The sequence below is a fragment of the Hemicordylus capensis genome, chromosome 1 (genome assembly GCF_027244095.1).
Source record: "Hemicordylus capensis ecotype Gifberg chromosome 1, rHemCap1.1.pri, whole genome shotgun sequence".
Lineage (NCBI taxonomy): Eukaryota > Metazoa > Chordata > Lepidosauria > Squamata > Cordylidae > Hemicordylus > Hemicordylus capensis.
In genome coordinates this window covers 149,723,107-149,738,846 of record NC_069657.1, presented here as the reverse complement: position 1 = coordinate 149,738,846, position 15,740 = coordinate 149,723,107, and the positions used below count along the sequence as shown (strand labels likewise).

At 44.7% G+C, this 15,740-nt stretch overlaps 1 protein-coding gene across 1 annotated transcript; it reads right to left on the bottom strand.

The window, feature by feature from the left end:
• Positions 1–1,539: 1,539 nt before the first annotated feature.
• On the bottom strand, positions 1,540–15,268 carry LOC128339770 (olfactomedin-like). The gene is made up of 5 exons (XM_053284194.1): positions 13,912–15,268; positions 10,996–11,166; positions 8,005–8,220; positions 5,363–5,537; positions 1,540–3,051 (listed from the first exon to the last, which is right to left on the bottom strand). Exons 1-5 carry the CDS (start codon positions 13,984–13,986, stop codon positions 1,970–1,972), a joined length of 1,719 nt encoding a protein of 572 aa, XP_053140169.1. The 5' UTR covers positions 13,987–15,268; the 3' UTR covers positions 1,540–1,969.
• Positions 15,269–15,740: the final 472 nt, after the last annotated feature.

Here is a 15,740-nt window from a genome sequence, read left to right as displayed (position 1 = left end):
AGTAGGGATTTGTTTCACCAGTGTCTCATGCAACTTAGGATAATGTGCTTCTCCCCATCTCTGTCATGATTATGGAGAGCAAAAATGGAGGGTCTCTAGTCTGTGTGCATATTTGTTGGTGAGAGATGCAGGCAGTTCTCATGCAGAACCATTCCCTTCCCAGTCTCTGCCCTTTTAAAAAGCCACATTGGGTTCTGTGAGCAACTTCACCCACCCACTCCTCTACAGTCTGGAGAAACGTCCCATTGCAATCAGTGCTCGACAGTGTCTTTACATTTTACCAAGTACAAAAATGTGAAGTGCTCCTCTTAGTGCACAGAATAGGATTTTAGGGTGGAGTCTACTGGGCCCTCCCTACTGAACCCTGTATTTCCACTGTTGGGAGTGAGGTCGGAAGAACAAGGGGAGTGTCACCTTCTCTGTGCCAGAACTATGACTTAGCTCCAGTTATGGCCTTGGACCAATGACACTGCAGTAGAATATCTGCTCATCTCGCATACTTGGTTGCTTGGCTGGCTGCATCAGTACACATGAATCCCCGTCTGGCTGGAGGGAGGCAAGAGAAACCTGCTTCTGCTTCAAAGCATACTATCTAAATCACTGCTTCCAAGTGTGATAAGGAGCAATGGGTTTGACTGCTAAATTTCCCTCAAATGCTGTGCATGATGTACTGCTTTGGTCTGGGATGGATGAGATGTAATTTAGTTTGGGCCCATTCTAGGATGCAAAGTCTTGTGATTGCAAGTGGGGTGAAAAGCTGCAGAACAAGCTTACAGTAGAACCCTATACATTTAGAAAGGCCAGAATTAAAGAAAAGGTTTAACTATTCCATAAACCTGTGCTTTCAAAGCTGGTGTTGCTGTAATTGAATATTTGGGGTGCCTCACATGATTTCAAATGTGTAACTATCAAAGAAGCATCTGCCTCGAATTCTGTGACCTGATCTATGCTGAATATATTGCAGTATGCAACCACATTGAGTCCAGTATTCACCTTCTTTGGTCTAGAAGATTGTGTGGCCTGCATGAAATCCATACGAAGGCCAGAGAAATGCCAGTGTGGGATTCTCCCCTGTCGTCTTCTACCTGCTTCTACAGGTATAACTTCCCACTCTCCTGCTTTCAGCAACTGAAGCTGAAGCACATTTAGAAAATCAAGCCTGGTACAAGCATTGAGTTATGCTGGACACTTGTGCTGTAAGTATTCCAAAACCAGAGCTGGGATTCATGCCAGGAAGTCTGGTTTGTGCCCTAACTCATTATCCAAGGAGCAAGAGCATTAGCTGATAATCTTTTTTTCTTTTTCTTTTTTAGTAAAACACATTTCCAAATAAGTGTTGTGTGTAAACTTCAGAAAGATTAAGGAAAAGCTCTTGTAACCAATAGAATGGTTAAAAAGCAACAGCCATAATGGCAACCAGTGCTTAACACATGAGAAATGGTTCAAGTTTGAGTAGGGACAGTTCCAGTCATTGCACAACTACAACAGGTAAAGAACAATTAAGTTGCAAAAAGTAAGACATTAGGCTAAACACCAGGTAAAAGCATTTTACTTGTGAAGCAATGTGGACTTTGTGACCAATTTCCAAATGAGAGTGTAGAGTTCTCCTCGCCAGTTTGTTTTTTAATAGTACACTGAATGGCTGGATTGCCAGACAGTCATGCGAGAATCATTTCATCTCAGAGAATCCACACTTTGGTCATGTAATGGCTGTGCTATTGCACCCTGCATACCTGATATGTACTATGGACACATTTCCTGAGATAGCGGTGATTGCTACATATGGATGTGCAAGGTGCTGCATTTATTTTTACAGGCTGTTCTGGCAGCAAGAAGGAACAGCAACACCTATGCTTCTTCTTGTGCCTATGTATAACAATCCCTTTATTTCCCAAACGTTTCCCGCCTTCACTCACCTCAACATAACTTTCTTTGCTCACTGCACCCTGCCTTTCTTTATGAAATGGTCTCACTCACTAGCAACAAGATGGCTGCCTTCCCTCCTGGTATCTCGCTTTACAAGGGTGACAGTAAGAGGTCCTCCTTCTTGATTGGCATTGCTCCCTTCTCCGTCTGCCAAGTTTTCCTGCTGGTCACTAGCTGAACTGGGGTTGTCCTCACTAGGAGAGGCCCACACATGCTCACTTGCCATGTCCTGCCCTCCTTTACCTTCAGAATCGTGCTGTTGTTGAACAGCAACAGCCTCTCCTGCTCTTCCTGGGGCCTTTCCTCTGAAGGTGACATTGTAATAAACCAGATAGCCATCATTGAACATATAGAGCTTCTGGTCATTGGGATTGTAATTCAAACTCTGGACATGAGGCAGAGGTTTCTCCATAAGGATTTTTATGTTTCTTTCCCGGCCTGTGTTGGTGTTATATATGTAATATATCTCCTCATGAGTTGAATTCACTTTCTTGGTGGCGTACAGCACTCCACAGATCATGAAGGAATTGGTCATTTTATTCTTTGGCTGTGTAGTGATCCAGGGTGTCCCTATCTGCATAGTGTTAGGGTCTACTTTCTTAATAACCACATTCCCATTGGCCAATGTAGAGCCATGAATCATCCAGAGGCCTTTTTCATCTCCAGCCAGGTCCATATCTTGATATTTGACATCCTTGTAGGAGAACCAGTCATTGAAAGAAGCAGGATCCTGGTCTTCTAATTCTTCACGTGTGACTTGCATGGTAAATGGGTCGGTTTTGCACAAAGACCTGCTATCAAAGCAATTGTAAAAGAATGTACCATTGAAGAAGACCACTCCGCCCCCTTGCCCACAATTTTCACACTTCTCTTGGAAAGAAGTGCTAAGGTTATACTCCCGGACAGGGGCATAAAGTGACAATTTCTTGAATGAGGAGTATATGCGGAAGTTCTGCAATGTACGCTCATCTTTGTTCATTGGAAAAACCCAATAATGGTTTGGAAATTTGGTGCCCATAGCAAAATCTTTCCCCCAGGATCCAGCTTTGAAATCTGAACCTCTCCAGTTGAGCTTCACCAGAACTGGTCCACTGACCCTTAGTAGCCCATCATGGTCACATTTACCTGTAGGAGAATAAGGAGTGAGTGTGTTTATTTTGTTTAAACCATGGAATCCTGCATCGAGGGGGCTGAAGAGGAAGAATGACAGCTCTCATCCTGCCATGGCTGTTTGAAACGTTCCTTGGCTTGATATGGTCAGGTTAGTCCTTCCTGGGGCCATCATGCTAATCCCAAAAGCCCCTTGAGAGAGCTGCAGAGTCATCCCATTTCCTTTAGAGCGGGATTGATGCCCATCAGCGGGTGCTTTGGTGAGTCATCATGCACCCTGAATCTCTCCTTACCCCTGAGGTTTCCATCCTCCTTAGTGCACACTGGGCTTCCCAATGCCACTCAGTGGAAGCTGCCCCTCCTATACCCACCACAGCAGTGGAGACTGTAGGGAGTTGTACTGTTCTGCTTCCTTCTGTGTCTAGTGGTGCATTCACTGCAAATGGGTGTCGTTGCTGCACATTGCATGGCAGTCAATGAAAGAGATGCTTTGCGGAGAAATCCCTCTTGCACTGGCCCCGCCATTGTGGGCACGGAAGGACCTCAGGTCGCTTGGGATTAAGGCGGGGCCTTGGGGCAGGCAAGCTCAGCATGGCCCCCATCCTCCAAGTAGCTCTCCTCATGTCCCAAGCCACTGCGAGGGTAGGGAGGAAAAGGGAAGCCCAGGGTGGTTCCTGCGAGTCAGATCAGCTCTGACAAGGCAGAGAGAAATGGCTCCTCCCTTCTCTGCTGAGGAACTGCTGCCTTTCAATAGTCAGGGGAGGGGAGGGAAGCCCACATGAGTTCCTGGCAGCCTGACCAGGCACCAGTCAGCGCCCACCCACCCACCCCCAGCCCAAGAAAGGAGCCCTCTGAGCCTTGGCCCGAGTCCCCTCCCTTTTCCTGAGCTTCTCCCCTCTTCTGCTCTCATCATAGAGGTGCTGGGCAGGGGTGGGGTGAGGCTGGGCCCTTGGGAGAGATGGGCCTTGGGGATCTCCCACGCCTCCACTGCCCTCCCAAAGGCTTTGGCTAGGGGAACTGACCCAGGCAGAAAGAGGAAAGAAGAATACGACAGTGCTGAGGACTCCAGCCTGCAACTTGCATGACTGTGGGGAAAGATCCTCCACCTCATTGTCTTGTGCTGTTTCTGTGCACTGAGGGGAATAATCAGAAGAACAGCAAGGATGTGCTGAGATACTTGCATGGTATGGATATAACAAACATGATTTTATTATTTTCTTAAAGCAGTTGTATATATCTCTCTTTTTTAAAACAGAAAATCCAAAGTTCTTCACAACATATATCAACATATCATAAAACCTCTTACCATCCTATTTATAAGCCAGAGTTTTAAAACCATTTAAAAAGGGTTGTCTGAAAAGGGCTTGGGGGCATCCTGGCACAGGCTTACAGGGGGCCCAAGCTGCAGCACAGCAACAAGGATTCTTCCAGTTCTGGCACAGCCAGAATAACATTGATCCATCATAGGTGGTGGGGCACAAACTATTTTCACCTTGGGCCCCATACATGAGAGGGGGGCCCAAACACATCAATAACTGATCATAAATCTGAGAATAGGGCAAACCTCTTCCTAAAAATGAACAGCCTTCACATATCTCCTAAAGAGCTCTAACACTGGGCAGAGCTGGGCCACCCTGGTAACAGTTTTTCCTTAGACTAGGACAATGGTACTAAAGGAACCATGCTCCTATGTCAAGTGGATCATACTTCTGTATCAGTATGAAGCTTCCCCAGCCAAGCATGTGGTGAGTGATTCCCTGGGTAAGGTTGGGCACCAGCCTTATTTAAAGTTGAAAAACAGAACTTTTAGTTTGGCATGGAAGCTCAGCAGCAGCTTGTGCAGTTCTTATAAGAATGATGATATATGATCCCATTGGTTTAAGCAATCAATTTCAAGGGAAAGGGAATAGTGGTAGAGCATCTGCTTTGCAGAGGGTTCCAGGTTTAATCCCTAGCACCTTCAGGTAGTTCTGTGAGAGCATCCTGTCTGAGGTGTGCCATGGCCAGCCAGAACAGGCAACACTGAGCTAGAGGGACCAGTTGTCTGATTTGCTATAAGGCACCTTCCTTTGTCCCTGTGTTCCAATCTGATTCATTCTTTACTAGATTCTGAACACTCCTCAAGGTAACCTCAGTTTAGAATGCTTAGATGTTCCAAAAGCATTGATAGTGGTTGCCCGATCCCATCTCTCCAGTTAAGTCTGGAACTATTAAAAGAGATGAAGCTTCTTCCATTCCCCTTAGCTGGTGATCTGCTTCAGCCTCTACAGATATCTACACAATCTCATTTCTAGCCCACAATAATGAGGTTCCTGATAATACTCACCAACAGTAGGTGGTTTTCCTGGTGGAGGGGCAGCGCTTGGTGTAATTTCAGACATAATTGCATCCTCACACTCCTGTAGCTTTTTCCGGAGAATTGATATCTCACGTTGTGCTGTTATGATGTTGTTCCGGTCATATTTTTCCATTTTTGTTACTACAGTATTGATAGCATTAATCTGAAACACAAGGTAGTAAAAGTATGGTTTTTACTCTCCTAATATCCCTATGAAGTACAGAGAAGAACGCTAGATTAGAATCTTGTCAAATAAAGAATAAAGACTAAAAACTGGAATGCAAATTGCAGACTGACCTCAAAGAGGAACAGATTCTGCCCTATCGAGATAGAGACTTTATTATTAATTACAGTTATATTTTCCTTCTGCCATGGAACGCAAGCTGGCATGCATGGGGTTCTCAGGCAATCTCTCATCCTGGCACTGACCAGATCTAGACTGGCCCTACTTCAGCAAGATGGCTGTGTCATATGCCCTCAGACCATGCACTGGGACAAAGTCAAAGAGGCTTTGTGATGCTGTCCTCTCCATTGCCCTAAGGTAAGGGTTCCCAACAGGAGCTACTAGTACCCTGGGATACTTGAAGGGCTTCTGGGAGTTGCTCAGAGCCTTCCTGCCTCCATTTGCTGCGGTCGCACTATTTGTTCCCCATCTGAAGATGATGATGATGATGATGAATTCAATTTCTATACCGCCCTTGCAAAAATGGCCCAGGGCGGTTTACACAGAAAAATAACAAATAAGTAAGATGGATCCCTGTCCCCAAAGGGCTCACAATCTAAAAGAAACATAAGAGAGACACCAGCAACAGTCACTGGAGTTATAGACCATTTTGGAGCAAGCAAGCTTCTCCATTTGTCCCAGACTCATAGCGTTGAGGGAAGAAAAGGATTACTTTTCGTTTGCTACATGGATTCCTCCAATGGGGACCATCCAGGACATATTTTTAGGGTATACAGGGGTCTGCAGGTGGAAAAGGGAATAAACTTTCCCCACCCTCCTTGCACAAAGAAAATATTCTTCTTGCACAAGTGGCATCAGTCTAGATGCTGCCCACTGGCCAACATGTTGCACAGCCTAATGCAGCCCCTACTGTGCTGAGGATACCTCTGCATACCAGTTGCAGGGAAGCAACAGCAGGAGAAAGGCCATGCCTTCGTCGTTTGCGTATAGCTTCCCACAGGATCAGTGGCGTAGTGAGGGTAGAGTTGGATCATGTTAATATCTGAATACAAGCACACACCCCTCCCCGCTTACCCACCACCCATACTTCCGCTCCTGCCGTCCACCACCATGGGGGACAGCTCCTGGGCCTTGCTACCACCCACACTGCTGCTCTCACTCTTGCCCTGTCGCCACTGTTGTGCCAGTCGATTCCCAGAGTGATCCGAAGCAGGAAAGCCCCAAATGGCCTGCCTACTTACAGCTTCTTCCAGAGCCTGCTGGAAATGTAGGACATGCACACATCTGTCATTCTCTGCACACTCTGGGGGCAGCAGGAACTTTGCTGCTTCCAGCCACCCCAGGAACTGGCTGGCACGGCAACAGGAGGGAGTGATAGTGATAGCAGGCAGCAGGAGCAATAGTGCAGGTGGTGGCAAGGCTCAGGAGCTGGCTGCCAGGTTGGTGGAAGGCAAGAGTGGCAGCCGGTTGGCCAGCAGGGCAACAAGAGTGGCTGGCTGGCAGAAAGAGGGGGAAGGGGGCAGGTGAGCAAGAGGGCCCCCAGACCCTGGCAGGCCTGTTTTCCATAGACACACTGGAACACCAGTAACTCTGCCCCTTCACAGGGTGCTGGACTAGATAGGCCTTGGGCCTGATCCAACAGGGTGTCCTTATGTTCTTACCTTGGATCCATTCCCTATGCTGCTGTGGGCTCCTAGTGAAGCACCAGTGGTTTTGTACAAATGCTTCAGGCAGTGCCTCTGCACTCCGGAAGCACTAGTTATATTGGAAACATGTCACTGATGGTCAAGCAACAGGTTTCTGATCAAAGTAGCAGTTCCGGGATGTGGGGGTTCTACTTGAAGTATTTGCGCTCTTGTGCAAAGCCACAAGACTGCCAGCACTTTCCTAGGAGTCCACAGCAGCACAGAGATTCAAGGCAAGCCCAAAGCAGCAGGGGTGGATTGGCACCATCCTCATTAGGCTGCACACAACATGTGGCCCACTGTGCATAAAATCTGCTGCAGCCTGCTCTGGGAAGGACGGAAGGAAGGAACTTGAAGCTCATACAGTGCAACAGAACTGAAACATGATTCTCCACACCCTCCAAAATCAGGACCCAATCGCAGAAAATGTGGAGCCAGAGTTAGTTGAATCACAACAATTGTCTGACTGATTCCAGACTCAGAGACTTCCTGTTCCTGGCATAAGCTTCTGATTCCCTGACCAACTGCAGCCGCTATCCCTTAATTCTGAGTCAAAAAGCTTGCCTTGTCGCACCTATCTTTGGAACTGCTTCCTGTTCTGCTAAGCATACCTCTCAACTGCAAAATGCCCTTTCTGAGAAAACAGAATAAAACTAATTCTTCATATATTATCTACCTTAGTTTTAAAATGAATAAGGTGATTGGCTCTTGTAACTCTTCTATAATCTCAAGCACCAATACCCAGAATAATTTGCAGTTACCTCTTGAATCAATTTGCTAATCATTTCCTTGCTGGAATCTGTGGTTGCATTCTTGCTTATATTTGTAGCTAAAGACACCACGGTGTGAATATCGCTGATGAGCTTGTCGAAATCCAGGTCAACATGAGTGCCAAATGTCCTGGAATAGTTCAGACGTTTCTCCAAGTTGGTTATGTTGACTGCAGTTGTACTTATAAATGTCTGGAAGTTATAAATCTAGAAATCAAGGAGACAAAAGCTGCACTCAGATCACTTTAATCCAAGGATTCCAGTTGCTGTTCCTGCAAGTCTGCAAAAATGATTGTGACCTTTTGTCTTGTAGCTGTTTAAGTGTTAGTGACAGACACCGGTATGTGGTTCTGGTTGATTACCAAAATCACGCTATAGCTCTCCGTGTTGCTCAAGCTATTATAGTTCTCCAGTGTAAATACCTGGGGTAATATTTCTATGGTGTGGTGGTGGTGGTGGTTTTGTAATACTTCTATATATTTGCAGGGGCATCCCTTTCATGAGGCAGGGAGAGGCAGCAGACTCAGGCATGGGGGGCAAGTGCCAGACCCCTACCCACCATGGGCATCATTCCAGAGTCCACTACTATCATCCTCTCTCACCCTGCTGCCCTGGGGGACATGCTGTTCATTTTCTCCCCCCTGCCCCCACTCAGTTGTACCTTTTCTTTCCTCCCATACTTGAGCTAGGAATGCTTCAGCAACCCATTTCCTGGTTTGGTGGCAGAGCCTGCAAGTGCTTGTATGTTGCCCCTGCTGGCTTGGCAGCATGACCAGAGAATGCTGAGCACCCACCTGCAGATGCATTGCGGGGGCGGGGTGTGTGTGTGGGTGTGTCCCACAATTGCCCCTTGCCTCAGGCAGCAAAATGCCTTGGACCACCTCCCGTGCATGTGAGTCCTATATGTTGAGGGGGGGGGGGAGAATGTAGCTGTGGTGCTTTTGACAGGCCATTCTGGTGCAGTGCTCTGTGAATGTGTGTGGATAATAGTGTGTGTTTGTGTTTCAGGCTGGTGGTGGTATTTAGTATTCATTCATTCGTTCGTTCGTTCCTCATATTTTTATACTGCCAAAAACATGTGTTTCGTGACAGTTTACAGTACAGCTATGAATTTACATCTCATGGTGGTTTTAGTAGAGCTACGAAGTACAGGGGTGAAAGCGGTCAGTTGTAAACGCCAATCTGGTTCATTTATTATACTTACCTTGTTGTGCAAAGTTTCACTGAATTTGTATGGAGATATCTTTGTCAGTGACTGTACTGCAGCTGGCTTTTGCTACATTGCTTCTTTCTCTGTCACCTTGAAGGGCTACAGCCATACAAGCCCTAAACGGTTTGGGCCCGGAATACCTGAGGGACCGCCTGCTTCCAAGGGTTGCTGCCTGCTTGACAAGGACATCTGAGGGGGCTCTGCTCCGGGTGCCGACAATGAGTGAGGCTTGGTTGTCGTGCACGCGGGACAGGGCCTTCTCTGTTGCTGCCCCCAGACTCTGGAATGCTCTCCCAGTGGCTAGTTGCTCCTTGGTCTCCATCACAGCTTTTAGAAAAAGTGTAAAATCTTGGCTTTTTGCCCAGGCATTTATTTGATTCTCTGCTGCTGCTCTTTATAGTTTTTATTGCTTTTATGCTTTTGTTTTAAATTTTTTAATCAGATTTGTTTAATATTTTTTCCCCACTTAATATTTTAATTGTGTCCTTTTTACCATCTTGTGTTAAATTTTTTTTTGCTGTAAACCACCTTGGGATTGCTTTAATGAAAGGCGGTATATAAATTTAATAAATAAAAATAAATAAATAAAAAATAGAGGTCACTGTGATAGCAGATTGTGTTAAATCTGACAATGTCTGTTACATACGCATCCGTTGTCACCATTTGGACCTAGTGAAGCTCTTGTTCTTATTTCACCCCTAGTATTGTTCTCTTTATTGGGGGACATGATGCGCAGCCCTCCATCAACAGTAGTGACCCTTCAGGGCTGATGCACAACTTCAACAGTATAGCAATAGAGCTTCTGCGGAATGCCTCCAACATCCTCTATGTGTGGCTTGTGGGTGGATCAGGAATCTGCAGAACGCGACATCACTACAGCAGAGAGAGCAGCTTGGAAAGGTGTAGTTCCAGCAGCAAAGTGATGGGCAGGGAAAGATTAAGCACCCTCTCCTCCCACCCACTGCCACATGGCCATTCCAAACTGCCCTCCTTCCCCGAGTGCCTTTTTTCTAACAGAAGGACTCAGGAACTCTGATGGTTTTGTTCCATGTGACTGTATTTAACGTTTAGTTCTGCCCCTACAAACACTTTCTTCTTGTGACCACAAAACTTTGGAATGACTGTTGTGTCCAAATGCTCCAATGTGAGGAAAGCCCAGCTTCAAACTTATTTCCCAAGAGAAGCAAATAAGAGGAATACCTCATTCCTTATCCTCTGTGATCCTGCACAGGGTGTCCACAAACCCATTCCTAGAACATTGTGGTAAGATTTTAGTCCTGCAGATTTTAGGTTTTGCAGTCTTAGGGATCATATATACACACAGACACATAACACCAGTCATGGCTATGGCTACCATCTGCTGTGCTTCTGGGGTTTGCTGAGCACTCCTTCACCAATATGCTTATTGCCAACACCGCTGGGCAAATAGTGTTGTGGGCTTCTATCAGAGCTTCCATCATGCCTGCCTAGTTATTCCCTGTTTGCCAAGGATTTTGTGGTGGACAAGGGGAGGGGAAAATAGGGGATCATGTATGTGGCTGTGTGGAAGACACTTGGTGTAGAAGACATATGGCCACTTCCTGACCCAAACAGAGATTCTGGTCATGTTCTGCTAAAAGGGTAGAAGCTCTCCAACCCATTCCCAAATGGTCATGTGAACAGGCCTTGGATGTTGCACTTCCACAGTCTCCATGACTATGGGTTTATAAGCGTTTGATTGCATTCGAACATTGCATTCTTTTAATTATTCCCGGGCAACAGCTGTCTCTTACCCTGTTCAGTTGATCCTGCAGAAAATTAGTCAGGTTGAGGAAGTTAGTCTCCAGTTCTTCTACCTTCTTTACAGGGAAGACAACATGGGCCAGCTCCATGCTGCAAATACACTGGCCGCTTCCATCCCTCACTCCTAGTACTTTCTGGACATGGCCACCATCAACTATGACCTGGTAAAGTAGGAAAAAAATAGCAACGATGACTGGGGAAGTATTGTTGGTCACTCCTGCCTTCCCTCCAGGCTCATAACTGACATCCAGATACTATGGTGATCATACTAAATACCAAATAAATTTGATTAGCCTCAACCAGGAAATGTATTCAGGGTGCTAGAACAAGTCTGCTTATTTTATACTTCTTGAATCACATCTGATTTAGAGGCTGTAAATAACAGAGCCTCACTCTGGTTGGCCCTCACTACTGAATGGGATGTGTCTTGTTTCTCGTAATTTGAATCATTTCAGTGACTGGGGTGAGCCTTCAGGGATTCTTGAAGCATCTCACTTTCTGTGAATTCACACCCACATTGCTCTTTTCTCTTAAGCCATGGAAGTTCTGAGCCTGGGGACAAGCGCACCGGTAGAGTCAAAGGTACCCCATCCATACTCACTACAAGCAGTTGGGCAAGCAGCAATTGGAGTGATCACTATAACAAATAAAGGGAGCATGGGGGAAACAAGCCCCCTTTGATTGTGAGGGGAAACAACATGTTTACTGTGCTTGACAGTAGAAAGTACAAATTATTCAATCCTTAATAGGCTGTAACCCCACCTGTGTAAATGTGTTAGATCAGGCTGAAAGTTAAGTGTCCCCTTACAGGGCACCTGGTCTAACTTCAGGTTTTAGGTACAGTAACTAATATTTAGGATTGCCCTGATGAAAGGCTGTCCATTATCTTGATTTTGTTGGTTAATATCTAAGGAAGTAGATTCCACAAACCCATTAGATAGCTGATTCTGTTGCTGCAGTTACTTTGATCACTGCTCATCTGAGAGCCTTTTTATATTTAGTAATAGTTCTGTCATACTTGTCAAGTTCCTACTGGTTGTCTGTAACATTCTTCACTAGCTTCAACTCATTTTGTGCCTTCACCTTTTGGATGTTTAGCACCCATTAGGTTGTGCATAATGCTCTTAGCTTTAAATATATGTAATCTAATCTATTTATTTGATCTCTATACTGCCCTTCCCAAAATGGCTCAGGGCGGTTTACACAGATAAATAATAAATAAATAAGATGGGTCCCTGTCCCCAAAGGGCTCACAGTCTAAAAAGAAACATGACAGACACCAGCAACAGTCACTAGAGGTACTGTACTGGGGGTGGATAGGGCCAATTACTCTCTCCCTGCTAAATAAAGAGAATTGCCTTGTTTAAAAAGGTGCCTCTTTGCCAAATTAGAGGGGTTCTAGCTTCTAGACTGGGGTTGCCACCCCTCTAGGACTGGTATCAATCTCTAGGTAACTACTGAAAGTAATCCTGGAGATTTTAATGGCTTGATATTTTGAAAAACGTTGGGGGGAAATATTGGGGAGGGGAAAGCTCCAGGAATAGTTTCAATCAGAGTTGGCAACCCTACTCAGGACCTTTTCCTTTACAAAGCCAAATGATTCGTTAGACTTTTGTAAAACTACTTTTTCAGTCCTCCGGTAAGCCCGATCGTTAGATAAGACTCTTTATCTTTCTGAATCTTCAGATTATGGTTTAATGATTATTTATATGAACTATAAGCAATATTTCATTGCATTGTACAAGTACACAGTTCCTATGTTTCCTTATTCTTTTCAGAAATGTGGGGCGGGAAGCTTTCTATGCTATATTTTTTCATTGGGGGGAAATCATTTCGAAACATATTAATTGTATAAGCAATGCAGCCTAATAGATACCACTATAATACCAGGCAAACTGAGCAGTTTGTTGTAATTCATAAGTTGTAATTCATTTTTTTCAGGTGATTATTCCTTTTAAGTGTGTTGTTTCCAGTGATGTGGGGTTCAAACCTTTTTCCTCAGAAAAGTTTCCATTCTAAAAATGCTGGCTAACATCTAGACTAACACAGTGCTGGGTACTTGAGGAAGGGGTGGTTTTCATCCCCTTTGCTCCGAAGCCCACTGTCCTGCAAAAATTATGTTCCTGAGGGCTGTGTGACCCACCAGGACATATTTTCAGCAGGCACAGTGGGCTTTGGAGTGAACGGGAGTCTGAATAAATACACCCCTAGCACCAGCGCAGCACCAGTGCTTCATTAGTCTAGATGCCAGCCACTAATTCCATTAACAAAACAATGCAACATACATGGAAAATGAATACCAAGAAATTAACATGAAGTAAGAGTCCAACCCTCATATTGGAAGCTTTGAATTTCTTTGCATATAACATTTAAACAGATTAAATGTGCTTTATTGTAGCTTTTCCTAATCAAATATTTCAGTTCAAATACTCATGGCTATTAAGAAAACTTTTTAGAAAGGTATACAACTCATAAAATTAACATGAGGTACTACTTCATTAGCTTTTTAAACTAAAAAATATAAGTCAAATATTTCAAATAAGAACATTTTCTTTCTAGGGCATTGGGAAATTTTCCAATTCATGATATTATTTCATTGTTAATCCTTCAAATCACTATAGTGGTATATAAATATTCATCATATATGTATTTGTATTGCCCTTTGTACACTAGGAACATATTAGGAAGCTGCCTTATACCGAGTCAGACCATTGGTCCATCTAGCTCAGTATTGTCTACACAGACTATGCTTGGTTTGATGTTACCTGAATGGGAATGATGTGTGTTTGGATCCTGGCAGTTGGATGAAAGTCAAAGAGGGATTTCACCCCATCCTCTACAACCTAGAAAAGGCCCATCCCAGTTCAGCCAGAAGCTGGCATCTCCTCTTTGATCTCAATACTCACAGAGGGAACTAGAAAGAACAGTTGCAGCAGGAGTGCCTTCATCCTCACTGGAATAAGTGCTGTCGCCTCAGTCATTTGTGCATGCTTTATAGTGGGGAAGTCAATGGAGGAGGAGCAATGGGGTCCAAATCGGAATGTCCTCAGGGTGCAATTGAACAGAATGTTATCTTCGATCTCCCTTGCATATGCATGTGCCCTCCTCCAGTTGAGTAATTAGGATCAATCAGATAAAGAATAAAAGATTGTGGTTGTGTGGGCTATAGCTAACCACTTCACACACTGAATCTTTCCTGCCTTCTCAAACTGAAAAAGTTAAAACGTTATTCTATTTTTAAACCACATCCTTCCCTTGGGATAAGGGGATATGGATCAGCAAAGAAACAGTCTTATCTCACTCTCTTGATGGCCGATATATCATCCCTTCATAGCTCAAGTAGAATGTTGTTGGGCTTTTCTTGCCACACTAAAACAGGCCAAGTCCTTCTGCTGGCTGGCATTCCTTCATACGAAGTCTCCTCTGTACAGTATCAGTCTCAGCCCAGAAAAATCCCATGCGCCACAAGTCATAAAAGAAAAGCCGGATCAACAGTCACAGTTGCAGCATGGTTGGAAACAATCACCAAATGATGGGGGAGAAGCAACATGGTTAGATGAATGAAGCAACTGTGGAATGTCTCTCATTTCAACACACATAGGAGGAAAGATCTTCATATCTGTATAAGATTTCATGGAACAACCTTACAGCAAAAAGGATCTAGGGGTTACAAATGCAGTTGGAAACCATGATGGAGACTAGAAGTACCATGGAGAACATTTGCCATAGAATCAGCTTTAAAGGGGAGTAGGATGGGAAAGATTTTCCCTAGGAAATGTGACCATGAAGAAAAGGAGGAGACATGTTAACAAAGGACAGCTAGAATGGTTTTGTTGCAGCTGAAAGACAGGAAGAGATAAAAACTGGTGCTGCAAGAAAGAAAAGGTGGCAGCATAGGCGTAACTATAGGGGGGCCAGGGGGGGGCACGTGCCCCAGGCGGCACTTGGCAGGGGGCGCCAAAAAGTGCCCCCGCCGATTTGCTGAAAAAAATATTTTTTTTATTTTTTTTTTCTGCAGAGCAGTCCCCCTCCCCTGGTCCTGGCACCCCCCCCACTGGCATTGCTCATCCAGCACTGGGTGCCACGGCGTCTTCATAGTCCAAGTCTCTGACTCTCACTCCCCGGCGCGCCCCGCCACCAGTCATGCATGCGTCGAGAGGAGGACACGCACCAGAGCAAACTTCCTGAACAACTCCCTCTTCTGAACAACTTCCTGAATGCCCGAACTAGTTCCCCTTTTTACTCATTCAAGTCCTTCCTCCCCTATAATCTAATCACGTTTTAACTGAAAAGGTTCAAGGAGGGGGAGATGGGGGGATGTGGAAACTTGGGTTCCACATCCCCCCATCTCTCCCTTCCTGGACTTTTTCACTATGTAATGCAAGCTAATTTAATTATATGTCATCATCAAAATGGATTAGCTGTTTCAGCCCATCAGGAAAGTCTAAACCTCCACCGATTTAATTAACCAGACTGAAAATCAGATGAACAGAGAATGTTTTAATGAAAGGTGGTATATAAATTTAACAATAAGTAAAACCATCATTAGGAGCAATTAGCGATTACTTAAACATTGGTGTTGCCAAGCAATTTGTAAATAAAACTAGAAGCCCTTTGAAAATAAGCTGGAATTAATTGTAGGTTGGGCAGGGGGTGAAAGTATATACTTCTAAAACATTTATTGTTAAATTTATATACCACCTTTCATTAAAAACAACCCCAAAGTGGTTTGGTT

Coding starts and splice junctions, on each gene's coding strand:
- LOC128339770 (XM_053284194.1), bottom strand. CDS start 13,986: ATGACTGAGGCGACAGCACTTATTCCAGTGAGGATGAAGGCACTCCTG. Junction 11,167..13,911: donor TGTTCTTTCTAGTTCCCTCT/GTGAGTATTGAG, acceptor CTACTTTACCAG/GTCATAGTTGATGGTGGCCA. Junction 3,052..5,362: donor AGGAAAACCACCTACTGTTG/GTGAGTATTATC, acceptor ATTCTCCTACAG/GTAAATGTGACCATGATGGG.